Genomic DNA, 24,464 nt, shown 5'->3' on the forward strand with positions numbered 1-24,464 from the left:
TAGCTTTTAAGATTTGTCTAAAGAAGCCTTTTTTTGGTTTGGTAAGCTGAAATCTGGTTACGTTTAAGTGCTGCTTTGATAGATTTTTTTTTTACATTAAAATAAATTCAGTTTATTTGAGTTTAAACACAAAAACGTGCGTGCGCTCTGAGGGCTTCGCTAGCTCTTTGCTGCGGTGCTGTGTTAGGGACGGCGCTGCAGCCTCGCCCTAATGGTCAGTTTGCCTGAAGTTCTGGATCTTTATCTTTTCCCTTTTTCCTTTCTCCTCTGTTTGCAGCATTAAAAAAAAAAAAACGTGATGAGGAAACTGAATTGCTACCTTCTTTTCTTTTAACTCTCATACCTTCAGTTCTGACCACTGGGCCTTTAGGAATTGATACTCTTGATCACAGAAAAGCCTGTAATCAGTCAGTGGTTGGGAGACAACATTTTTTTGTGGTAGAATGTAAGTTTTCAGAGTTAAGTCTGCATTTAATTAATTTTGTGAATTAGTATTCACAAAATATTAGACAGCATTTGTATTGCTAATAGAAAGATCATCCTGAGGCTGAGGAAGCACAGTTAATTGAAAAAGCAGCCGTTTGTAAAGTGAAGAAAATTTTAAAACATTTCATACCCTAATTAAGAATATACTCCTGATTTAAAACTGAGAATATTAATTTGCTGTGTGAAGCAAATACACTAAAAACCCCTGGAAACAGTCATATCCTTCCTTCCTTCTCTTAATCCTCTCCCAAAATGCAGTTTAAGAAAGGCATTATTTTTTTTTTTTTTTAAATGTAGCCTGAAACCATTTTCCTAGAAAGATGTAAATTGATCTATTAACATAGGAAATGAAAACTGGAGGGGGGTTATTACCTGGTCAGAATATTAGGATGTCTTTCCTCGAAAAATCTTCTAATTTTTTGGGGGGGTGGCAGTGGGTATAATCTTCTTCTATAATGACATTTTAAAGCCTTTTGGTCGTGGGTAAGGGAAGTCACAGGAAGCAGGAGATGCTGTAGTTGAAGGGTATCTAAGAGACACAGATGCGAATGCATTGCAAGCAGGGCTGGGTCCCCGGGGACTGGGACTGGGCGTTCCCTCCCATCCACTGCTGGAGGTGATGCTCCGATTGTCTGTCGGGTGAAAACAGGCGGAGACGGAGCGTCTGCCTGAGTGTTCCCGTCTCCTGGCTAGATGGCACAGTCGGTCAAGTCATTACCATTGCACTTATGGATACTTGGGTTTATGTTTGATTTAGATCGCAGCGGAGTCCGTATTCAGGTCCTACTCTATTATTATTTTCATTATTTAAGATCATATTTATTGCACCACAGATTGACATGGGGCTGTAGAAACCTGGGACTGTTCCCACTGGTAAAGATTTACAGTCCAAATGAGATAAAACAGACGGCTCGCCAGTGCCCAGTAAACCATCCGCCGCGTGGCCGAGCGCCCGTGGTGCTGCCGGGGCTTTGGCAGAGGATGCTGGTGGGGCACACGGTGGGGACGCACGCTGGTGGAGCCGGAGGGACCCCGGGGATGAGTCTGGGCGCTTGGGTGCCCATCGAAGGCTGGTGCGCCGGGACCGCACAGTGCCGGGATGGAGCGTGCGACTGGGGGTCTGGCTGCGGTGGTTGGGAAGTACATGTAGGCAGGGCACGGAAAGGGGGAAGGAAGAGCTGGGAGCATCTTGTCCCACTCGCTAATCTCATTTCTGTGTCGATTTCTTCTTCCTCCGGTGCGTTTGGTGGGGACAGTGCAGCCATACTGCCCTCCCCGGTGCAGTGTTTCTCCTCTCCTGGAAAAAAACCCCAAACAAACCAAAAAGCCCGGTCATGGCGCTCCCGATCCAGTGTGTGAGTGAATTTCTAAATTAATTTCTCAGTGTGAGCAACAGGAAGAGAAACCGAAATGATGTGGAAGTAGTTTGGTGTGAGGTGGTTTTTCACCTTCTCCAGATGCCTGAGGATGCTTCAAAGTGTCACCACAAGTGGGCTTCTCATCTCCTCCCCCACCAGGACCTGACCTCGAGGTTTGAGCTATCCCATACATCACAGCACTCTGGTATGGCTTAAACCTAGAGTGGTACTGATGTAATATTGCTAGAAACAGGGTATCCCTTAGACATGTATGGCAGTCAGATAACTTTTTGCATCTAGTGTTAGTGGTATATTTGATCTGACTCACTGGTTTTTAAAATTTTTATTAGTGCCAAAATATTAGGCTGAAAAGCTTTTTTTGCCTAGCATGAAGAGTTGTCCAAATTTCAGCCCAAATACAGTTTTATAAGGATGAAAATAATAAATGTGCCTATTGCGTGTATTCTACAAAATAAAAAAAAAGGATTTCCCCAGTAATCATAACAAAAATTACCACAATCTATGAGACAATAATTCTGAAACACTTTAAAAATAGTATTATCGTTCAAAGTGCGAAGCAGCTGGTATTTTATGATGGAACAGATTTTATTGTTGCTGGATATAGGGTCAAACACTTGCAAAACATTCTTGATTTAAACAAACCAAAAACACAAGTGCTTTTGTGAAGATAAAATCAGTATTTTTTTTTTTTTCCTGGATGCTGTAGTTCCCTTCTCTACCTCTAAATATAGGCACATGCTGTTCTTTTTATGCTGGGAGAAACAGCTAGCATCCCAACTCCCTGTGCTCTTTTCTACCATGCCGTTGCTCTAGAGGCAGAGGCAAAAATAGGACTGTTTCAAGTATAATTAAAAATCTCACACTAGCTATTCTGAGATAGGCGCTTCACCAAAAAAAGAGAGACTAGCAAAAGATTTCTTCATTCTGGCTCTTTTTTACTATTATTATTTGCCATCAGTGGGAAGTTTCGTACCATCGTCTGTTAATTCGTTGTGCTGTCTGCAAAACGGGTATGAATTGACATGGCTCTAGAACTGCACTGGGGTTCTGGGGCAACTGTCCCAGGAAAAGCTACAGGGAGTTTGGGGGTTACTTATTCATCCTTACTTTTAAACTTTGCGCATGCAAAGTAGTATTATATATTCCTTGATAAAGTGATTTGTCCCGTAGCTGAATCCAGTTAGTACACTGCATCCTGGTTTTACCTACTTTAGCTGAGGTGCTTAGGAGAATTGCAGAAACGAGTTTGCTGCTCGCACCCGTACGTCTTCTTGGGTGCTCGGTGTTCCCGGGGAGGTGCCCTAGTCCCGGCTCCGCCAGCCCTCCCGAACGCGCGGCTGGATGCCTGGCTGCTGGTGTGGTGTGCGAGTCTGGCTGCTATGGGCTGGCAAACACCGCTTTGGAAATGTGGGGTTTTTAACAAAGCAAATGAAGTTTTACTCCAAATAATTGCCCAAATGCTCCTGTATTTTGTGTAGCTTTTTCTAGAGTGGTTTATACCAATGCTGCTGAAGTATTTTGGTTACAGATAAGAATAGATTAAAAATCTCTTCCTTGCACCAGACAAGAGTGAGCTTCAGGAGCTGGAAAAACAGGCAGTTGGAGAGATCGTGATACAATTACGTTTTTATGTCTACCTATTAAGCGTAATGAAGGGTTGGTTGCTGGCCTTAAATTTGGAAAGAGCTTACTGTAAAGCTTAAAACAGAAGTAGATTCCTGTAATTACTGCTTTGCAGTGAGGAGTACGGCTAGGTAAAGGCAATAAAAACTATTCATTGTCCAATTGTATTTCTGTAACTGCTACACTTTCAAACTTCTGTTTGAAAGATAAAATTTTTTGTTATATTAATTTTCAGAAGTAAGCTAATAAAAGTCGACAGGAAAAAAAAGAAAGAGGTGAAGAATGTCAAATGAACAATGCTTAGAAAATACACAGCTTTAACTTCTTTTGTGAGCCCTGCTACATTACTGGGAGAGTCAGTTGTTTATTAAATACAAAGCCAGTATACTATTTAGGTTTGTCTTTACTTGAGTTTGAGATACTTGATGATAAAATTTAGAATTTTATAAACTTTTCTGCTTGCCTTTATTAGTACTAGATCAAGCAAACCTGGTAAGACATGGTTCAGTCAGTTCTGAGTCTGCTTTTGCTTTTACTTGACTTTATTCTTATTGCATGATGGCACTGTATCAGGAAAACTTGGATCATAGTGTCAATTGTTTGAAATTATTGTTTAGATTATATTCAGTTTCAAATGGTGTGAAACTATCTGTGGTGAGAAATGAGCATTTGTTTATGATGATAAAAATAGTTTTTCATAGCCTACATATTTTTTTCACTGTAATAGTAACTGTTATAACTCAGAATATCCCTGTGTGGTTTTCCAAAGTGATAATGCAGCACCATTTTGCTCTTTGTATGTGTTTGGGACTGTGTACTGCATTGAAGAGGAGCTCTTTCTGCTTCACACAAGGAAGAAGAGGGGGAAGACCTAACATTTTCTTGTCCCTTAGGAAATATATCTGGAACACATGCTTTTTCCTCTCCCCCTCAAAAATTTGGCTTACATCTTTTAAGATGGAGGGTTTTTTCCTTTCCTTTTCTACCGTCTTCTAAACTGTGCTCTACTTGCCTTCTCCTTTTTGTGGAGCTTCTCTTGGAATCTGTTTTAAGGGGTTATATTTGAATTGTTTCTGAAGGCTGCTCCTGCCTTCCACAGTGGTCGGGCCCAAATAGAAATGTGAAAAGTTCTCATTACTGAGCTGTAAAAGCATACTGTAAATGGGTTATGCAGAAAGAACCGTTTAGATAAAAATGCAATTTTCCCTTCCACATACACTGCTAAGAATTAATAGCATATTCTACCTAAATGGGTACCTCTATATATTATATTTTCCCCTTAGTGAAATTCTTTCCAAAACAGGGGTGTTTCATTTAAAATTTTAGAGCAAAATTGATCTGTCTTTATCCTCAGTTCTTCCTCCCCTTTAGTTAAATCTCGCTGGAATGACTGCTGTGGGCTCTCTGGGTACTTTATGGAAAATAGATGTTGGGTTCAAAGGTCGGTGCCACAATTTGACTCTCCATCCTTTCGCAGGGTGTAAGTCACGGGGCACTTCTTATCCGTCTGATTTCACATCTGGATTTGTGCTTTCTGACGGGGTGGTATGTGGTGGCACGCCAGCTGTGCTCTTAATGGCTCTGCTTCTTGGCCTGTGGCCACCACACAACGGAGGTGCACATATGTGACTTACCGGGTCATTTTTGCCAGAAGTACTCCAGAAGGCAGAATGACCAACCCAGGGTTACGCGGCCGCATCGTGGCCCCTGCCTGCGTCACCCGGGCGCGGGTTCATTGTTGCACACCGGGAGCAGCGGTGGTGACCCTAGCGGCATCACACAGCTGCTTGTGAAAACACACAGGCGTTATCTTTATTCTGTCCCTTTTCTCCAGAATGTAAATAAATGCCTATTTAAAAAAACAGAAGGAGGAATCCTCTGTGGTGGCAGGGGAACCGAAGCAGAGAAGCACCCTGGAAGACTTGGTTGCCGGAGGACCCGCGCGGGGTGGCTCTCAGGAGCTCGGCACGGCCCCTGGCACGGGGAGGAGCGCTGCCGCCGCCCTGGTGCCAAGCTGAGCGGTGGGACACATCCCATGGTGCTTTTGGCAGGGGAGAGGGGCGAGAGCTGCATGTCCCTGGGGGGCTTAGACCCCATAGGACACAGCGCGCAGCTGGACCTAACTTTGTGGACGGTGACGTCCGTCTGTCTGCAGTGTTGGTGTTGCCTTGCTGTTTTCCTTTTGGAGCAATCATACCTCAAACAGGCCCCGGTGTGTGGCTGGCGCGGGCTCCGTGTGGCTGTGGGTCATTAGCTCGTGCATGTGAGAGCCAAGGTGTTTTTTCTTCCCCCTGGCAGCCTCTCCCTGACGAGCAGGAGCGGCTCCGGTAGCAGTGAGTGATGCTGGTCCTTCCCTGGGCGCAGGCATTTGTGAGACAGGCGGGCTTACTGGGTTATCACAGCCTTTCCAGCGAGTGTGCTGTAGTCATAAACAACCAGTCTTGGGCAGCAGAAAGCCAAAGCACTTACTCATGCTTTTATTAAAAAGGGTTTTAATATAACGGTAAGACCAAAACTGTACTGTAGGAATAGGGCTAATAGAAAGACTCCTGCTTTAAGCAGCTATTCACTGCTGAGTTGCAATGGGGAAAATGCTTTTATTAAATAAATTGTTTGGTGTTTTCATAATAGTAAAATTGTTCCAATGTATAAGCAGTACTTGTTACAATGGAGACGTGGACAGGAGTTGATACAACTCAAAGTCTCCATATTCAAAATAAAAATTACTTTGGCAGTAACGCTGAGCAGTCTTTTGCATCGTTTTTGTGACAAATTACTCTTCCAAAGACTCTGTGCTTGGGATATCCCCCAAAACTTGAAATACAGGAAAAACATAAGGCCTTATTTTCTCAAAGCAGTTCTGATGCCTGTAAAAGCACTCTGGGGCTCGTCTCTGTAATACTGTCTGCAAATGTCTTTTTTGGACACCTTAGTTGAAACCAAAATGTAGCTGGGCTATTGCAGACATCCTGCATTGGGGTTTTAATGGCTTTTTTTTACCCAGAGGTTGCTTCCCTGCCTGTGTTCGGAGGGTCTGCTCCTGCACAACTGCCCAACTGCAGCCAGAGAAAGTACTGCTGCTGCCTTAAGCATCGTGTGAGCACGGTCAAATACAGAAGGAGGCAGTGTTTGTGATAGTCCACATGCGTTTGTTTGGAAAGTTGGGGAAGAATTGCCAAATAAACGCTCTTGAAAATCACCTTGAGCACCGTCACCTGGGTGATGTAGTGCCTGGACAAGCAGGTGCCCAATTCCTCCTGCACGCATGGCGCAGGCAGGAGAGCGAGGTTCGGGCCGGGGCAGAGGCAGCTCGTGTTCTGACAAACTTTTTCCTTCTGGGAGGACAGCAGTGCTCCATTAAGGACCAGCATCCTTTTCAAACTCGATAGGTAGGCAGTCTGTGTGCGCTGCAGGGCAAGGACAGTCCCACGCAGGCACCCTGGCAGTTTGTGTACATTTGTGAATTTCCATTTGGGTTGATACCTTACTTAAGAGACTGTTTGTCTCTTAAGAGCATCTGTTTTTCTTTCTGACTCTTACTCCCAACTAACACTGAACTTAATCGAAATTCTGGTTTTGAAAGGGGTATTTGTAGTCAGTGAGGCTTTGACTACTTACAGTCATCTTCTGATAGTTTTCCAATCCAAGAGCAGAAAAATACTATACTCATTAGATGGGTTGCATAATAGCTATTTATTCACTCACAAAATTTCCCTGTTGTGATTCACTTTTTGTGAATCACGGTAGTTCAGTGAAGATTGCAAATCACGACATTTACAGCCAAATATGCAATTCCCTGGAAGCAAATGTTGAAAATGTAAATATTTCAGTGTAGTTCTTTGTAACTTGCAAGGTTTGTATTAATGGGACATGGAGTTGCTCTGTAAAATGAAATTAAAAAAAAAAACCAACACAAAAATGATTGCTTAAAGTAACTCTGGAAGGCAAACATTTCTGAAGAGTTACAGTCTGCTTTCTCAGTTGTGGTACTTGAAAATGTGCAGTGTAATGTATAGTGTTACACCAAGTGCTATATTTTATTATTACTCTGAAGTGCTCTGCAATCCTGATGAATGCTGAGGCCCCTGCAGGGCAGGACCTCAGGAGACAGAGGTCTCGATGGTCACCTGCCAGGCAGGACACGTCACCGTGCAGAACTGGCCATTCCTCTGCTTTTCAGGTGAGAAGATACTACTAAACCTCGGTGTCTAGGTCTCGTGCAGACGTTTTATTGTTAGGAAATTGAAAACTTGGTGTCTGAGAAGGAAAATGCAATTCAACTAGCCAAACTGTGGGCGGCTCTCAGACTGCTACGTTGGCTGTTTTACGCCCTGGGACAAGAGTGCCTGTCATTAGAAGTGTTTGCTACCCTGTGTGAATGGTTAACCATTCAAAGAGTGCTGCTTGATTCCACTCTAGGTATGAATTACTTATGTGTTGCAATTTTTTTTGGTTCTTAATTTTTTTTTTTTTTTTTTTTTCCTGTTAGTGCTTAGTGTACCTGGCAGGAGTGCTGCATACTGAGTTGTGCGTTTAAGCATTGGTTGCTACAGAAAAATCTTGAACGCCATTGTTTCCATCAAAAAAACCCCTTCTCATCTTAAGTCACTGCTGTTACAATAATTTTCTCTTTGAACATGTCAGGATTTTGTCTTTGATTATATACTGGATTGTCGCTTGTCATTGCATAGTGATTTTTGGGGGGGGGGATAGACAGAGACATTTTTCAGTTCATCACAGTTCATCCCCCATCCCAGTACTTCTTTAAAAAAGAGACTACATTGAAAACAGGTATTTAAGAATATAGATCTTCAAGAAAATGACTGGGTTTGACTTTTTATTTTCCTAGGAATTTTATAAATCTGATGTCAAATACAGCTTTCGCTTACAATTTGAACTTAGACTTTCAAAATTTCCCTTTCCCCCCTCTTCTTTTTGCTTTCAGTTGCACCAGGAATTACTATTTCAGAGCTCTTCTTCCACTTTTTCATTTGCTGTTTTTGCAACTTACACCACACGAAAAGAATAAACCTCTGTAATTCTACCATCAGTGTATTCAGCTTTAGACGAGTTTTGGGGAAAAAAAAAAGAGAATGGAAAAGGGAGTTTAGAAAATTAAATAATGCTTATTCTTCCACCAAAAAAAGCATGTGGAAAACTAGATTTTTTCCATTTTGTGCGTTGCTATTCTCTGAAGCTGGGAAGGCTTTAAAAAAGTAGCGCTGGAAAAGAAAACGGGGAGATAAGTGAATAAGTAAGCATTAACACTCATTTGTATGGTTACTAAGGAAAAAGAAGGGAGGAAAGGATGAACTCTCATGACTCTTTTAAAAAATATATGTGAAAATTAAAACCCATTTGGAACAATGAGTAGGCTGGTGCTGTGCTAGTGATGCTACTCAGCATCCCTGCTCCTGGCCAGCTCCTGGGCGAGGAGGTGGCCGCGTGGGAGCGGGGAGGCGCGGCTGCCAGCGAGCCCTCCCCGCCGGGTTAAGGTCGGTGGGTCAGCTGGCTGGTTTTTGAGGTGGCTGACCTCGCGGATGGAGCACCCTGCTGCCAGACCCTCCCTGCCTTGCCCTCTGTTCAGGACGGCTTCAAACCCTTGGCAAGCGCTCACCGAGGCCACCTCCATTGGAAGCTGGTTTCTGGTTTATATGACATGTACCGTGGTCCGTCTGCTTTCCTGGGCCGGGAGCTTCCGTTGCTGCTGTGATGGGTGCTTGTTGGCGTGTTGCAGTTCTCTGAGCGTGGTGGTGGGATGAAGGCGCCCTGGAAGCGGAGCTCAGCTCCCACTGCTGCTGAGGTGTGGAGGGACGTGCCAGCTTTGTGGCAATTTGTGGCTGATGGCTTGAATTGCGGTGCTCTGCACTAACATGATGTTCACCTTGGATTAAAGGGCAGGGGACCTTCAGAAATGGAAGGTGCCTCGGAAGGTTTTCCAAAGCCTCCCCAAGCGAAGTGAAAGCCGACGGGCAAGAATATTTGCAATTGTCTTGCTCCATGTGTATGTGCAATCTTTTCCATCGCTGAGTGATGTTGATGCCACCAGGGTAATGGGAAAACTGTATGAAAATGGGGACTAGAAGTGCATCCAGCACCAAGCAGATTTATCCCCTGCAAAATAGATACTCTGTAAGAATGGCAGGAGACCTGAAGCCCAGAGAAGATCTGCAGACCCGTGTATGGTTATGATTATGTGCGTGCCCACTTCCAGCAGGTTGTTGTAAAAACACATTGTTTGATGGGTACATTGCTTCAGATGGTTAAGTATGACTAAATCAAAGATACCCTCTCAGTGGGGTTTGCCTGCATGGTTTCATATGATGGAAGACTGCCATAGAGTTTGTAAATCCTGGCTGTGATTTTAAACAGGCACTATCTGCCCTTTTGTTTTGTAAGGAAAAGAGCTAAAAAGGACTCGCTGTAGCTTTAAACTTGAAGATCCTCAAAACCTCCCTGGGATGTAGAAGGGGGAAGGGACCCTTTCAGGATTAATTAAACAGATATGTCTTGCTGTAGACTTCAGGGTTTACTGATAAACGCCAGCCCCTTACCCGTGTCTGGTGGTGGCTGCTATTATTTAATCAGGGCTATTACAAGGAATCTGAGAAATCTTCCCTTTCTCCTCCTCTGTCTTCCATTTATCTGTCCTCCCAACCTGTTTGTTTGTGTACGGTTAAGTTTTCCATGCAGGGAGAAGCAGAGTGGAAATGTCAGAGGGCAGGCAGGGAGCAGGCAGCCCAGCTCCTGCAGCCTTTGACTTTCTGAGAAACCGGAGATATGTTTGTTCCAGGCGAGATTAACTCTTTCAGCACAGCTGCCTTCTGCGCAAGACGACCTAGAGGACTGGAGGCAAGGTGGGTACATTAAGACACTGAGTTCAGTCTCTGTTCATGCATATATCCTTGCGGTCCCGTTGGGTGATGGGTGCTCCTGCTGTCATTTCACCCTCTTATCTGAGCCCAGCAGGCCCAACATTTCATCTGCCTTGGCAGCTGCGCAGCTGGAGGATGAGGCTGCGTGGATCCAAACCCCTGAGAAGAAGAGAGGATAGCATAATTTGTTGCAATGCTGTTATGGATACCTGTATTTCTCTGTGCGTTTTCCAGTAAACAAAGTGTTCATCCGTGCTTTTGAGCAGAGGCGTGACTCGGGGTTTGCCAATCAGAAGATACTTAAAGGCCAGTCTGAATGCCCTTGCCTTCAGAATAACCAGTTTTAATGTTGGGCCAATGGACTCGGTGTCTCACAGGCTTTACAATGTGTGTAGTGCGGTGTTTTACATGTGCAGCAGCCCTGGCTGGTGGTGAAGTGAGAGCTGGGGGTCGATCAGCGTTTTGGTTATGCGACTCGAGCCATACGACGTGCATCTTGCCCCGCCTGTGTGAATGAAATGTGTGTCTGGGTGGTGGGCTGGAGGATTTTGGTTGTGTGGTGCCGCCTTTGCATTTGTGCTGTGGTAGTGAAGCGGGTGCTGAAGAGCCAAGTCTTGCCTCGTTTGACAAGAGCTCATAGTGCTAACAGTGCCCGGCTTGAGACAGATGCAGGTGGAGATTACAAGGTAGTCCTTACGCTGTCACACGGTAGCTTCTTCGTATTTGGCTTTATTTCGCTAGCGAGGTGTTTGTATGGAACTTGCACGTGTGGAGCTACTGGGCCTCTCTGCAGGGGCAGGATGGGTGGGGGACACGAGGTGGCAGTCACCCCCGTGAGTGTCAGGGTTCTGTTTGCAAAGTCTTTCACAAAGGGGTCTCAGTCTCACTGCTTTGTTTCTGATTTTATGGACATGTCTGTAAGCTTTAAAGGTTACATGTGCATGGGAAGGTTATTTAGCTGTTGCCTCATCAGCTCACCCCCCCCAGCATTATTCTGTGCTACAAAACCGCTTTGTATAGGGGTGATGAATGTGCCACAGCACATTTTTCTGTCATAACTTACGTGAGTTAAGGAATGGTGTCATCTGTGTCCGGAAGGACGAGGCCATTTGCACCAGTGTTCCCCTCCGACGGGCCCTGCCGCATCGAGAGCCGGGTGGGACAAGGGGCCGAGTGCACTGCCTGTCGCCCCTCGTGCTGTGCCCTGCAGGGCTGGGGCTCGGGGGGAGGCGAGGGACTCCCTGCCTTCCCTGTGCGCTCTGTGCTCCTCTTGCTTACTGCTATGTGCATGTGGTATTGACATTAAACTTACCTTCCTCCGCTGCTCCCTGTTAACTTGGCTGGTGGAAAGTGGCACAGCCAAAGAGAGCATCACTGCCTCTGGAGACCTTTCTGCTAGGAGCTGGGTGATCAAAGGGACCTGCCCTTCTGGTAGGACGGTCTGTGCTTCTCCATTGACTGAATCTAAACCAGGTTAAGAGCCGTTGTCACAGACAGCTGTAGTTGCCTGTGGGACAGGAATGAACTCCCATCTCTCGTGGGCTGCTCCATGCAGAGTCCTCCCCGCAGCGAGGTCCCCAGGGACACGCTGTGCTTCCGTGTGCCGGCACTTTGGTGCTCCAGCGCTGCACAGCCCTGTGCCCGCTCCCCTCTCCTTGCCAGGGACCGCTGACCTCTGGGTGTCCCCCCCCGAGTGCTGTAGGGCAGAGCCCGCCCAGCTCCCAGCAGAGCGGGGTGAGCTAATTGTTGGCCATTTTTTAATTTTCCAGGGATATTGAAATTGTTGTGGGTCAAAAATCATGTGAGCATATGGCTAGAAAGGGAACTCAGGCGCATATTTCAGCTTTGGGTTTGAAGATGAGACTGTCCATCCTGTGTTGTGCTGGCCCATTTTGTTCATTTACCGGCCTGTGAAACTTTAGAGTTAATTTTTCGTTGAAGCTGTGAAAGTCTCTACCCGTGACTTTCGTGCTTGAGCAGCTGTTTGCTCCTGATTCGTTGCTATTCTGAGAATTTCATGAAGACTTTCCACAGTGATGTGACAATTGGAAGAAAAAGAAAAGCTTATATTTTTCTCATCCTAATAGTGGCACTTACAGACGTACTAACGAAAGCCAGTTTTTTTTGTGTGTGTGCTTTTTTTTAAGGTGAATTTCCTTTGCTGCCATTCCTCCTTCACATGGTTGTGTATTTCTTCTATCTGATGATTTTTTTGCATTTCCTTCAGAGAGATTTAATTTTAAAACATGCTGTTCATACAAACCCTGGTGCTCCATAAGATTTATGACCCCCAGCTGAATTACCACACCATTTTGCTGCTTTATGGGATGTTTCTGAATGCACCAAATCCATTATTTGGCAACAACTTTTCCATCTCTTCTTGTAGCCAAGATAAAATTTTGGGTATATCAGAATCTGGCATTTTTCTATAGCAGAAATGACCTAGGAAGAGTTTACCCAGAAACTGCATTTTGGCTTGATAACATCAGATAACAGTCTGTTTTGCAAACACTTAAATGTTTTCCAGCAGAGATTTTGTCCCTTTAACAAACTCAGGCTTCCTGACAATTCTGCTTTTTTAAGTTACTTTTCATAGACTCTGTAGAAATTGTCCATGAATTACCAGGAATTTGCAAACCATGATTTGAAAACCATGTTTCTGGAGTATCACACCTCTGCCTTCTGTGTGCCTTGGTCAGAGCGGGCTGAGGGGTGTCCGTCTCTGAACCGCATCTCTGCAGGTGCTTTGGTGAGACCCAGCTTTGTTCTGGGGTCTCTGCTCTGGCTTTTTTCTTACTCTGTGAGCGGTGAAATTGTTTGAGCTCCTTTTGATTTTGGGGAGGCTGGTCCCTTAGTATCAGCCAGTACTTCTGAGACACCAGACTTCAGTTGGAGGTATCCTAAAGAGTAATGGGATGTATTTCAAGGTAATGCTACAAATAAGAGATAAGACTTAAAGATCCTGGATGCTGTTTATTCTCACTTACTGATAAACTCCAGGTGTATTTTCACAAATATCCTTGAACTCATGTGGTTTAACCCAGAGCATTAATGTACATGATCACCATTTCTTGGTGTGCAAGAGCCTCAGATGTGTGAGGCCTCTGGGAGAGATTGACTTTGCCTGTGGCAGTTTTGTATTATGGTCTCTCGTAATTGTGAGTTATAGGTCGGGCAGAGGCACCTGCAGGAGCTGCAGGCAGAACTGGGGAGGAGGTGGGAGGGACTGAGGGATGGGCAGCCGGAGGACCCTTGATCCCTGGCCCTGGCAGTCAAGCTGGATGCAGATGTGGCTTTGGGATATGAGGACATGGCTCCTCTTGACTTCTTTGGGAACAAGGTGACTAAACATATAAAAGTCTTTGGCCAGCTGTGTCCAAGCCTTTGCCTCACAAGACACTGAAAACATTTCAGAGACAAATTCCCTTTTTTATACTTGGCTAACAAGTACTCATTCCTGAAACTAAGCAACCACAAACAAAGTTCTTTGAAGGGAATCTTCTTCTTTCATTCTGTTTTCATTTCATTTAAGGAAAATAGATATTTCCATGTATAATATGCAGGGCTTAAATATCCTACTTATTGTTATAACTTCTATTTTTTCCCTGGCAATTATGTAGAAGCTCTTGCACAAATCTGACGAGAGAAAGCTGGAATTCACATGTTTCCTCCTCTGTTGCGCTCTGTGCATAATCACCATCTATTCATTGCTTTACAAACTCCATTAATACACCCACTTCCCTTGCCAGTGTGAGTGGGCATTTTTGTGCTATTCTTGGAGGCCTGCTCTGTGCATTGAAACTCGCATTAGGCTGAAGGTGAAATTGGTACTTTTGACCTTAAGAAGAAATGAATGACAGCAAAGCTTACTAAAATGATGCAACGGGTTACAGAATGAATCGACAGGTCAAGTAAATGTTGTTCTTTTGGGCACCATCCCCTGGCAAAGAGTCAGGCTGGTGGTGGTGGTGCAGCCAGGTCGGGCCACCTCAAGCCATTTTTCAGTATTTAACACGCATTAAAAGGTTCTGTCATAATGGAGAAAAAAACAGCTCAGGGATCGATAAAACCCCGTAGCCCAGGACTCTGTCTGAAGGCAGTCGGACGCTGTTGGGGGCTGACAGCAAGCTCTCAGGAGCGTGGACCAGTGGTGGCCACTTGTGCAGTGCCCGCGGGAGAGGGCAGTGAGGTGATCCCGTGCAGGGAAATGGCAGGCGTTAGTCACTGTTAATCGGCTTAGCTCCTTGTTAAATGTCAAGGTGGCAATTTAATGCAGAACATTTAAGTAGTGTGGTTTTTTCAATTTTGGCCTGTCCTGAAATAATACTAGACCGTGTCCAGGAACTGGTTTTAGTTAAATGAGGGCATACTGAACAATTTCGTATGACTACTTGCAGGGAGAAAATTCCACTTTGGATTTTACGAAAAACCTTTTATTTGCTCGCACATTCTGGCTGTCGAGAGATGGATTTCACGTGGGCTGGAGTTGTGCATAAAGCTGCCTTCTGATAATTTGCATGCATATGAAATAAATTTGAAAGTATTGGGTGCAAAAACCAGCATTTCCTTACTCATCACGGATGTGTGGGTTGTTACCCTTGGTGAAAATAGGCTCAAAGCATTTAGATACTGCAAGTGAGTGATGTACACCAACAGCAGAGAAAACATGGCATCAGTCAGCCAATATTCCCTCCTACTGTGGAGTTCTCCTTTTCACGTTATGTGCTGGATGCAGAGGTAGGGACATGGCTGAGACAGCTGCAGTCCTTTGGAGGGAGGGTTAGGAGAAGCCGTTCATCCCAATGCTAGGTCTGAGTGTAAATCTGATGGAGCCAGTGGGCGGGATTTAGGCAGTGAACTCCTTTCCAAGATGAGCAGAAGTGCTCTTTTTTTGTGAGGGGAGGACAGGCCCCCCCAAAATAACTGGGAGCTCCCAGAGGATTCACTGGTCCTGGATGGCAGCGTATGAACATCAGGAGTGTTGGGTTGGCTGTGCTGGGATGGGTTGCAGCTGCTGGACTCCCACTTGTTTTCTCTTGGCTGCATCCAGAAATGGTTTGTCTGTTGGTGGCAGCTGTCCTGATTTTATTTTTAAAGCCAGTTTTCCTCATGTGGGCAGGGTCGTAGCTTCCACACCGTGCAAAGCTTAGGAGAGCAGTGTTGGTGGTGGCACTGGGGAGCCTGACCAGCAGTTCAGAGCAGTGCAGTTGGGTTGGGTTGGCTTAGACCATGGTTGAAAGTTTGGCAATCAGTAGCTTAGCTTTCAGTGGCTGCTACACACAAGCTGTGGTTTACCTGTGCAGGGGAGGGCCAGGACCAGGCTAGCAGAAAGCTGCACTGCAGCACTGTAGTTGTGATGGGACTTGGCTTGCAAGAATCGTCTTTTATTATGTGAGAACCAAAACTCCGACATCAGCCTCTTTGCAAGTGGGTCAGGCAGAACTCCCCTCTGTGGTTTGTGTTTTTTGCAGTAAAGCCAGCCTGCGAGTTAATGTGTTAAATGAAAAGAGGAACTGGAGGTAGCCAGAAGAGAGGAAGGATATGAGTTAAAAACAGTCCGTTGTCCCTGTGGCCATCTAGCAGGGCACAGGAGCTGGTGCTGTCCCAAGGTACAGAGCTTCTGGCTTCCCCCTTGGACACAAGGCTTACGTTTCTTCTCAGAGAGTCATAGCGTTGGAAAGCAGTAATTTAACAGTAGCTTCCAGAGAAATAAATAGGTGTGGGCAGTTTCACACTTTCCCATAAAGTGTGTTGCTTTCCTGCTGGGCAGTGGGCAGCAAAGTGGGGAACTGTGTGTTCCCCCTTTTTGTCTCCTCCCGGCAGGGTGGAATGAACACATTTTCTAAAACAGCAATGTTGTTCTCCTCATCCACACATCGTTCGTTCTGTGTCTTCAAGGTCATGCTATGTGTAAGATGACTGCCACCTTTTCCACTGATAGGGTTAGCATTTTTCCTACTTAACAGTGTTTTCACCAGTTTCTTCAGGCACCAGCATCTGGCTAACAGTCTGAGTTTGTCCCCAAGTGATATCCGCCCGGCTTGGTGCTGGAGCTGTAGGGTAGGACACTGCGGTCTGGCTGTAACCCTACAGCCGTAACAACAAACCCTTAACGCTGCTGTTGGTTTGGGCAGCCTCCCTGTCGTGGTATGCACATCCTTCCATTGCTCCTGGTGAAAACAGGAGCATGAAAAGAGGTCAAGGGAGAAAAAAGAAAAATATGTATTCACAGCAAGCACTCTGTGCCTCATGTTATCTAAATTCTGTGCAAGCAGCAAGCACTGATGGAGCTCCTTGCCAGCTCTGAGACCACTGAAAGCAAAATAAACATCTTTGCAGCATGGGCTGATACATGCTCCCTTTAGAGTCGCAGGTGTCTCTGATTAATCATGCTGTCTGTGGAGGAAGAGGCTTTGAGGATCAGAGGAGGTTGCCAGACCTGATGCGCTGAGGGAGGGGTGGGCACCACTCAACATTACTGGTAAACGGGCTGTGTTCCCAGCCCGAGTGAGCAGGGACGGCCGTGCCTTGCCTTGCCGTGCCATGCCTTGCCTTCAGCTGAGCGGTGTCTTGTCTATATGCAGCAAAGTCAGACACTTTAATCCTTGTTTGTGGGATATATTAGTGGTGTGGGACAGTGCTTAGTGCTATGCACACATTTTTGACTAAAAATCCTTCCCTCCTTTGAGAGAAAGGTGTTCCCAGTACAGCTCAGCTGACTGGGTCTTGGCAATGGATCTATGGGCTGATTAAGCCAAATGATTTCTTGAAAGGTTAATGAGTGAGCTGTGGCCAGTACTCTGGAGTTGGGGTACCTCTGCACAGCACTCCTGGTCAGCAAGGAGGGGAATCGCCTGGTCCCCTTTTGTCTGTGCATGTCATTACGAGTCCTTGGCATCAGCTGTTCATCTTAACCACAAACACTTCTGACTTCCTTTAATTTTGTTCATACTGGGGAGGGTAGCACCTTTAAGCATCTTATGGGCTTTAAAAATTGCATAGGTTACGCAAAATAAATGGAGTAATATCAGAGTAAGAGGAAGGTTTCAGTAATGGAGCAGATGGGGCTTTTCATTGAGCACCAGCAGTGCTTTGTGCTGGAGTCCAAAGCCAGAGACATCCTTTGCCCCAAGGCATTTAAAACAGAAGAGACAGATCCAGTCCAAAGCAGGGTACAGGTTGCCAGAGGTGAAGAAAACAAAGTGGTGCAAGTTTATGGAGTAACCAGGTAGCAGGTGCCATGTTTGTGTGTATCAACAAATGCAAATCATGTGCTTACTTGTACTCTGGGGTCAAGAAAATGCCTTTGTCCAGGATTTTGTCAGTGCTACAGCAGTGAGGGGGGAGATGGCTCATTTGTTCATCAATGCAAATTAACTAGTTGTGTTTAAAAATACAGTTTTAGGAGTAAATTAATCAGTGGAAACTAGGTCCAGTGTGCAGGGAAACATGAAATGTTTTCAGACCTTATTTTTCTTGAAAACTGAAGAAGATGGTTCTGTACTGTGTACAAATGCAGAGCTATGTGCCTGAACCAATATGTCAAACTGTCATGTGGGAGATTTGGTGAAAAACATCTTGTCCTAAGGGAATAATTTTAAACACTATATGTAGGTTTGCTGCCTCATAAGAGATCATTACTCAAATCTATTCCCTCTTACGGTAGCTCAGCCTCTGCTTAACGGGTGCAGAGTGAACAGAAGCCTATTAAGCATCCTTTAAGAGTGGTTATCAGATGGTAGAGGGGAAACTGATCTCTGATCAGGGAATATAGTGTTTTTGGCCAAATCCTCTGATCTAGCCTTAACAAGATCAGTAGCAATCCAGGGGCTTCACGCTTGGCTGGCCATCGAGGGCGGCGGTGGTGGGGCCATGCTGTGTTGGGCGGCCGGACCCTGGGCAGCGCGGGCGGCGGAGGCTTTGTCAGAACCAGTGAGAAAGTGTAAGGGACGAGCCCTGGGGCAAGGAGCCGTTCCAGGGATCTTCACCTCCTGTTTGTCACTTCAATCTCACAGGAAAGCTGAAATGTGGAGTGGAACCCATTCCCAACCAGACCCCTACCAGACTGTGACTCTGCTCTCACTCCTGCTTGTCACTGCCTCCTGTTCCTTTTGTTGTTGGTGGTTTTGGCAAAAATGAGAGGAATGACATGAGCAGCACCTGACGAGCAGCATAAACTCCTGGTGCCTCTGTGTAGCATCCACTGTTGCCTTGACTACACACCATCCCTCCCTCAATTAATCTCCTCTCTCATGAGACGACGCATGTAATGCTTTCTAGCATTGCAGGTGAACTCGTTTTTAATGGGATTAGCTTACCTCAAAATCGGGACACATCTGGGTTTGTGTAGTATTTGGTGGGGCCATCACAGTTAAGAGAACATGTTTATTTTTAAAGAATGCATGTGAAGATGCTACATGAGGGAAGAGGCTTTACATAGCAGCTTAACGTGGGCTAAGGAAAAGCAGGGCGTGAGAAGGAAGCTGGGGGGAATGGAAGTGTGTATACGTGGTGTCTTCAGGAGTGAGGAGAGTGTCAGGATCTAATCTCACTGGAGAGAAATGTGTTTTTCCCGGGCTGATGTGAAAAAGCAGTCTGTGGTGTGTGTACTAAATTTTTTGGTGGAGCAGAACTCCTCACCTTCTCCCTGTGTCCCAGCTGCCGGCTACCAATGGGTGGCAAGGCTGCTGCGTTAGTTACCGTGCTGCCATTAATGCTGTGTAAACAAACAAACAGCAACCTTTTATTTTCTGAAGGCATGCGTGCCTTTGCAAAGTAGAGCAGAACGAGGGAGCAGCTTCCTAAATGTGCAAGGGCAGAGGATACGGGGCACGGGTGTCTTTGAGAGGCTGTACTTTTCTGTCTGTTAACTTGTTTGTTTGGGACTTAACGATTGAAATGTGTTTGTGTGGGTAAAGCCTGTTCAAAAGCTTAATGTGTGGCTTTTACCTAAAAGCAAAATTTAATATTATTTTAGAAAAGCTTTTTTAGTCTTTTGAGAATGTGACGCTGTGTGTGTACGCATCTGCCTCTGTTAAGGAGAGCAGCCTCGTGTTTTTGTCCTGACTGCTTGATACAATCCTTACCATTGCTTTCTGTGTTGCTGTAACTGATGAATGTTAGCAAACTCTTCAGAAAACACCTTGAAATATTTACCTAAAACATCCAGTTTGAACTGCAATAAACAAACTTGCTGGAATATTGGCTCAACAGAGGCATGTAAGGGGCTGTGAAAATGGCTGGACTTAATTCACTTTCATGTTCCAATGAATGTTTGCAAATATTTCTTTGCCATAGCCACCCAGCTCTCCCAGATGTTGAGGCCGGCTCTTGGAAGTGCCTGTGCGCAAGCTGAGCTAATAATATTAATCAAACCTCATGTTAACTTCCAGGGCACTCAGCGATTATTGCAGGAATTTTCTCTGCTGTGAGCAATTTTGCACAGTTGGCTGGGATACGCAGTGGTGGGTTTTCCGTGTCTTTATCTTCCTCTGAAATACAGAGTATGGGTTGCTGCTCTGGACAGGATAATGGTAGGATGGGCCATTATAATCAAAGTAAAAGGAAGAAATAGTTCCCAGTGCTAGAAATTTAAGGTCGATCCGTGCAGTAATTGGCTTTTGGGACGACCGCAACTTCACCCAGTCATGGTGATGCTGCCACTGAAGGGCGGGTGATGGGTGCTCGGGGTGGAGGAACCCTGCTGTGGTCGCAGGCAGCTTGGTAGATTCTGCTCTGCAGGTGACTGTCCTCCCTGGCTTAACCCCCACCATCTCATATGGAGTCGTGGAGGCTGCCATGGCCAGGGCATGCGCTAATCACAGCTTTTTGGGGTGCAGTTACCATCACAGCCGAGCCGTTTCCAGGCTCCTTTTGGTCTTTGGTCACTTTTATGGCTTTGAGTTTCATGACGTTTTATCTCTACCTCAACATTTGCTGGTTTCAAGCAGCATGCACTATCCTGCAAACCGGGTAGTTTTACTTGCATCTGTCCTAGGTTCTGTTGTGTCACATCCTTCAGTTTGCAGAGGAAGTCTCCACCCAGACCGTCTGGAGATTTTGGGTATGGAGGATGGCTCTTATTAGGAGGATATTATTAATAACACTTACGAATTTCCTGCAGTAGTTGCTAATAGAGGCAGTTGTGCAGTTTAAACATAATTTGTTTGAAAATTCCTTGCTTTCCATTAGGTGTACTTCATGACTGACATTGATTTATCTGAAACTTGGCAACTGTAAGTCAATGATGTGATGACACCCTCCTGCGTTACCTGACTAATTTTAACCTGCTGAGTCCCATCAGTCTCTACTAACAATACCCCTCAGGACTGCCGAAGGTGGGTGGTGGGGCACTGCTGGTTTGGAGGAGGCAGAGAGGCAGCGAGGAAGGCTGGTGAAACAGGTCTGCCGAGAGAGTATTACTGTTTCGGACAAGCATTAGGCAGTATCTTGTTCTTAAGAACATAATTCTCATCAGGTGGATCAGCACAACTTTAATTTTTTAATACAAAGGGTTTTTTCAGCAAATCATCATAGCTTTGTCAAGACAGAAATAATGGAAGAAAAAGTAAATTGCACTGAATATTTCCCTCCATATTGGCTTTGAAAACACTTGTGCCAATGCAAGCCTTACTGCAAGCTCTCATCTTATTTTTGTTTTGGATTTGAATGCATCATTTTATGTGCTCTTTAACAATAGACCGAGAGAGCTTGAGCTCCCACGCAGTGGTGTTGAGTTAGGCATCATGTGGACAGTGGCAATCGGTATTAACCTCAGAAACTTAGTATCTGGTCCTGCTCACCACGTTTACTTGGGTTTTTCTCTGAGGCAAACAAATCCTGTTCATCACTGCAGGATAGATCTTGCATTGATTCCTTTATCAGTAGTTTGCTTATTAATTTTATCCACAGCAAACATTATAGAAATAATTTGCTGATTTACAAGTAAATAGCCTCGTTTTTTATTCTTTAGATGCTTGTGGCACGTGAAGTTTTTCACTTAATCGTTGGCTGAGGACCTGATCGGGTCTGCACGGCCGCTGCGGCCGCCGCTGCCTGCGCCAACACAGCGCAGCAGAGCTCCGGCTCTGATCTCGGCCGGGCGCCTGGGCACATGCAGCTGGGTGCTGGGTCCTGCTCTGGGAGCGCGCCGTCCCTGCCTCTTTTGTCAGTGTCCTCAGCCGAGAGGCCGGTCTCCTGGACCCCTGCAGTAAATGCTCTTTGCAGAAACACCACCGAGATCCCTGGGCCCCTCGTGACAGCAGTTCAGCAGTGGGACTCTTTCCTCTTTCTCTGTGGCAGAGGAAGAAAGCTGCTGTCACGAAGACTAATCTCAAGGCGCTGGCTTTTCCTGTGCCGAGACCAGCATGTCCTGTTCGTTCAGGGAGACCTAAGAATAAAAAATATTGGGTACTGTGTCCATTGTAAGGGATGTGAGAAATACAAATGAGACAAACGTTTCCCTTTATCAATTCTCTGCACAATCCCATTTGAATTATAACCATTTTATAAATAAAAAGTTACTTGGGTATATTTACATTCAGGGTAGTAAAGTTTAAATGGAACAGTTCATCAAATAGCATTATTTTAGGGAGTCTTTTCTTTGCCCTGTGATTTTCCCGGAGTGGCTTGGGACCCACTGGCCCGCGCTACCGCAGCTGCTAGCCGTGTGTCGGTGGAGCAGCCCGGGCTGTTCCCTGCCCTGCGCCGGGCTGCCGTGCTTGCAGCGTGCTGCCAGTGCTCCAGCTCCACGGCACAGATGTGCCCCTCGTGCTGGGAGCTGAGGTGGAAACGCTCCCGCTGGGAGGTAAAAATGCTTGTTACTCTTCAGAGGGAGGTGCAGGGAGAGCGTCTGGGTCGTGATGGGGCTCAGCAGGGACAGGAAAGAGTAAAAGTACCCTGTGCTGGAGCGAAGGCAGGCTGTGCTAATACTGACTGTGCCTGCTGAAACTCAGTGAACTCTACTCTGTGCTTCAGCTCTCTGCCCCTTGGTACTGCTTATTTATCAAAACTGACCAAAAAACCTGCTTTTTTTAGCCCAATGCCAACTACAGGGGACTGTAATCAACTTTGGAGTTTAGAGAATGTGAACATCTTTGACCTGCTGATGTTGGATTCTCTGTTGGAGCAGTGAGCGAGGGTATCCTACAGAAATGCAAACCCAGAGCGCAGCTGTGCTAGGCTGAGGTGTGTAACGGAGCTTTGTGTTGATTTTGCCCGTGGTTGCACTAATGTAGCACATGGCTGAGCAGGCAGCAGCAGTGCTGTGGAGCTGTGTTCCTCCTCCCATCGTTTATAGCATTGTGTCCCCAGGTTCTAATTAGTTTCTCTGTATGGTGTTATGATACTGTTTCGAATATGAGCATCTCTGACATCCTATAATCAAGCATTGAAAGTATTTTCCAGTTTAAACTAGGGACTTCTGGACTAGTTTAAGATTATTTTTTAATATCACTGTGATGGTGTAACAAGCTGTTCAGTTCCTGTTTTGTATCTGGCATAGAGCTGGTTAAGTGAAAGAAACACAACTTGCCCCGTGGCGTGTGGTAAACCCGCACTGCTCGACTTTGTGGAACATGAGAAAGACAATGTGAAGAAAAGTCTTAAGGAGGTTAAACATTCACAGCCATTTTTTGGCATCTTTGGCATACTCCAGCATCACCCTCAGCCCTGCCTGATGGGAACTCTCAGGGTCTACATTACGGTCCCTGCAGTAGCTGGTGCCGCTGCGGGTCTGGCTTTACCTCCTGTGCTCTGGGTGAACGTGAATGAAATGGTGGACGAGAGGAAATGCAGGCTGCCTGTCAAGATGTCGTTGGCTTTTTTGTCTTGCCTTCCACCATTCTTCTATTTACTCACTGGTTTTATCCCACAAAAAGCCCTCCTTCCAGGGCTGAGGGAGGGCTGTCTGCATCAGCTCGGGCATCATCCCTGGCAGAAGCAGTGGCATTCCTGGGTGTGTGTTAGCTCCAAGGGGGGTTTGCTTTTCTGTGTTCCCGGGCTGGCAGGCTGGCTCCTGGGGAGAGGGGAGCAAGCCCCAGCCTGTGCCAGCCGCCAGGCTTCCCAGCCCCAGCCAGGGTGGACCAACAGCCACTGCCTTGCCGTTTCAGAGGGTCTGTGAGAAGGACCCCGTGGAGGGGCTGCTGAGGACAGGAGGAGTTACAAGGCGAGGGTTGAAATTTGGGGGGTTTCGTCTTTGGGCTTTTTTTGGCGATTTGACTACATGCAGTGGGGAAGGACTAAAGGAGTGATTGATTTCAGTGAGGAGGAAGGAGGTGAAAGAAAGATGTCCCTGGCTGTGCTGGGCAGAGAGAGGCCACATGGACCAAGGCAAATTTTGAAGACGAGAAAAATATATTTGCAACAGGGAAATATATATTGAAAGTATTAAGAATGGAAGCAAGGAAAAATAATGGAGTGACAGTACATGGTAGTATACTTTGCAAGGAACAAGTCTAGCTACTCTTCATATTAACTGTGAAATCTAGAGGAAAAACGCCTGGGACATCATTTAGGATGTTTCAGTTAAACTCTTCAATTTCTGTGGTTAACAGAAATTAGTGGTGGCTAAAGATCATACAAAGTCCTAAAATGAAGAAATTATAAGAAAAATGTTCTTGTGGTGCTCCATTAAAAAAGGTGAACCGGGACACCTGTGCCCGTAAGAGACTGACGATGGGAATGACCTGGAGGGTTTGGGGCTGGTTTCCTGCTTGGAGAAGTTTCAGTATCGATTTCAAATAGCGGAGGGTGCAGGGGGAGTGAAAACTCCCGGTTGTGCTACAGTCCACGGCACACATAACCAGTCGTGTATGCATCCCCAACACTCAAATGTATTGATGGCTTACTTTAAAACAAGTGCTTGTGAAAGAGAGTATTTTTGGTGTTTTTCTGGCATGGTGAAAAATCAGGTGGAGAAGCTTGTTGCGGGGTGGGAAGAGGGAGCTGTACCAGCGGCAGCAATGCCATGGCCCTGAGCTGGGGAATGCCGTGGGTGCAGGAGCCGGGGCGCGGGTCGGCGGGGCAGAGGCGGGTGCGGAGACGCTCCCCGCATGCTGCCGGTTGTGTGAGTTGATGGGGTTGCATTGCACAGTTCTCCTAA

At 45.9% G+C, this 24,464-nt stretch overlaps 1 protein-coding gene across 4 annotated transcripts in view; it reads left to right on the forward strand.

Annotated features, from left to right (window-relative positions):
• Positions 1 to 24,464, forward strand: part of MN1 (MN1 proto-oncogene, transcriptional regulator) — a 114,637-nt gene that overhangs the window by 11,055 nt on the left and 79,118 nt on the right. The window contains exon 2 of one of the 4 annotated variants that reach the window (XM_075110416.1): positions 5,787 to 8,811. The exons of the other annotated variants lie outside the window; for them this stretch is intronic. Coding sequence (XP_074966517.1) covers positions 5,787 to 5,797 — 11 coding nt within the window. The 3' untranslated portion in view covers positions 5,798 to 8,811. Of the gene's footprint in view, positions 1 to 5,786; positions 8,812 to 24,464 lie in introns of those variants that run through there. 4 annotated transcript variants of the gene reach the window in all.

This window comes from Phalacrocorax aristotelis, chromosome 15 (assembly GCF_949628215.1).
Source record: "Phalacrocorax aristotelis chromosome 15, bGulAri2.1, whole genome shotgun sequence".
Classification (NCBI taxonomy): Eukaryota; Metazoa; Chordata; class Aves; order Suliformes; family Phalacrocoracidae; genus Phalacrocorax; species Phalacrocorax aristotelis.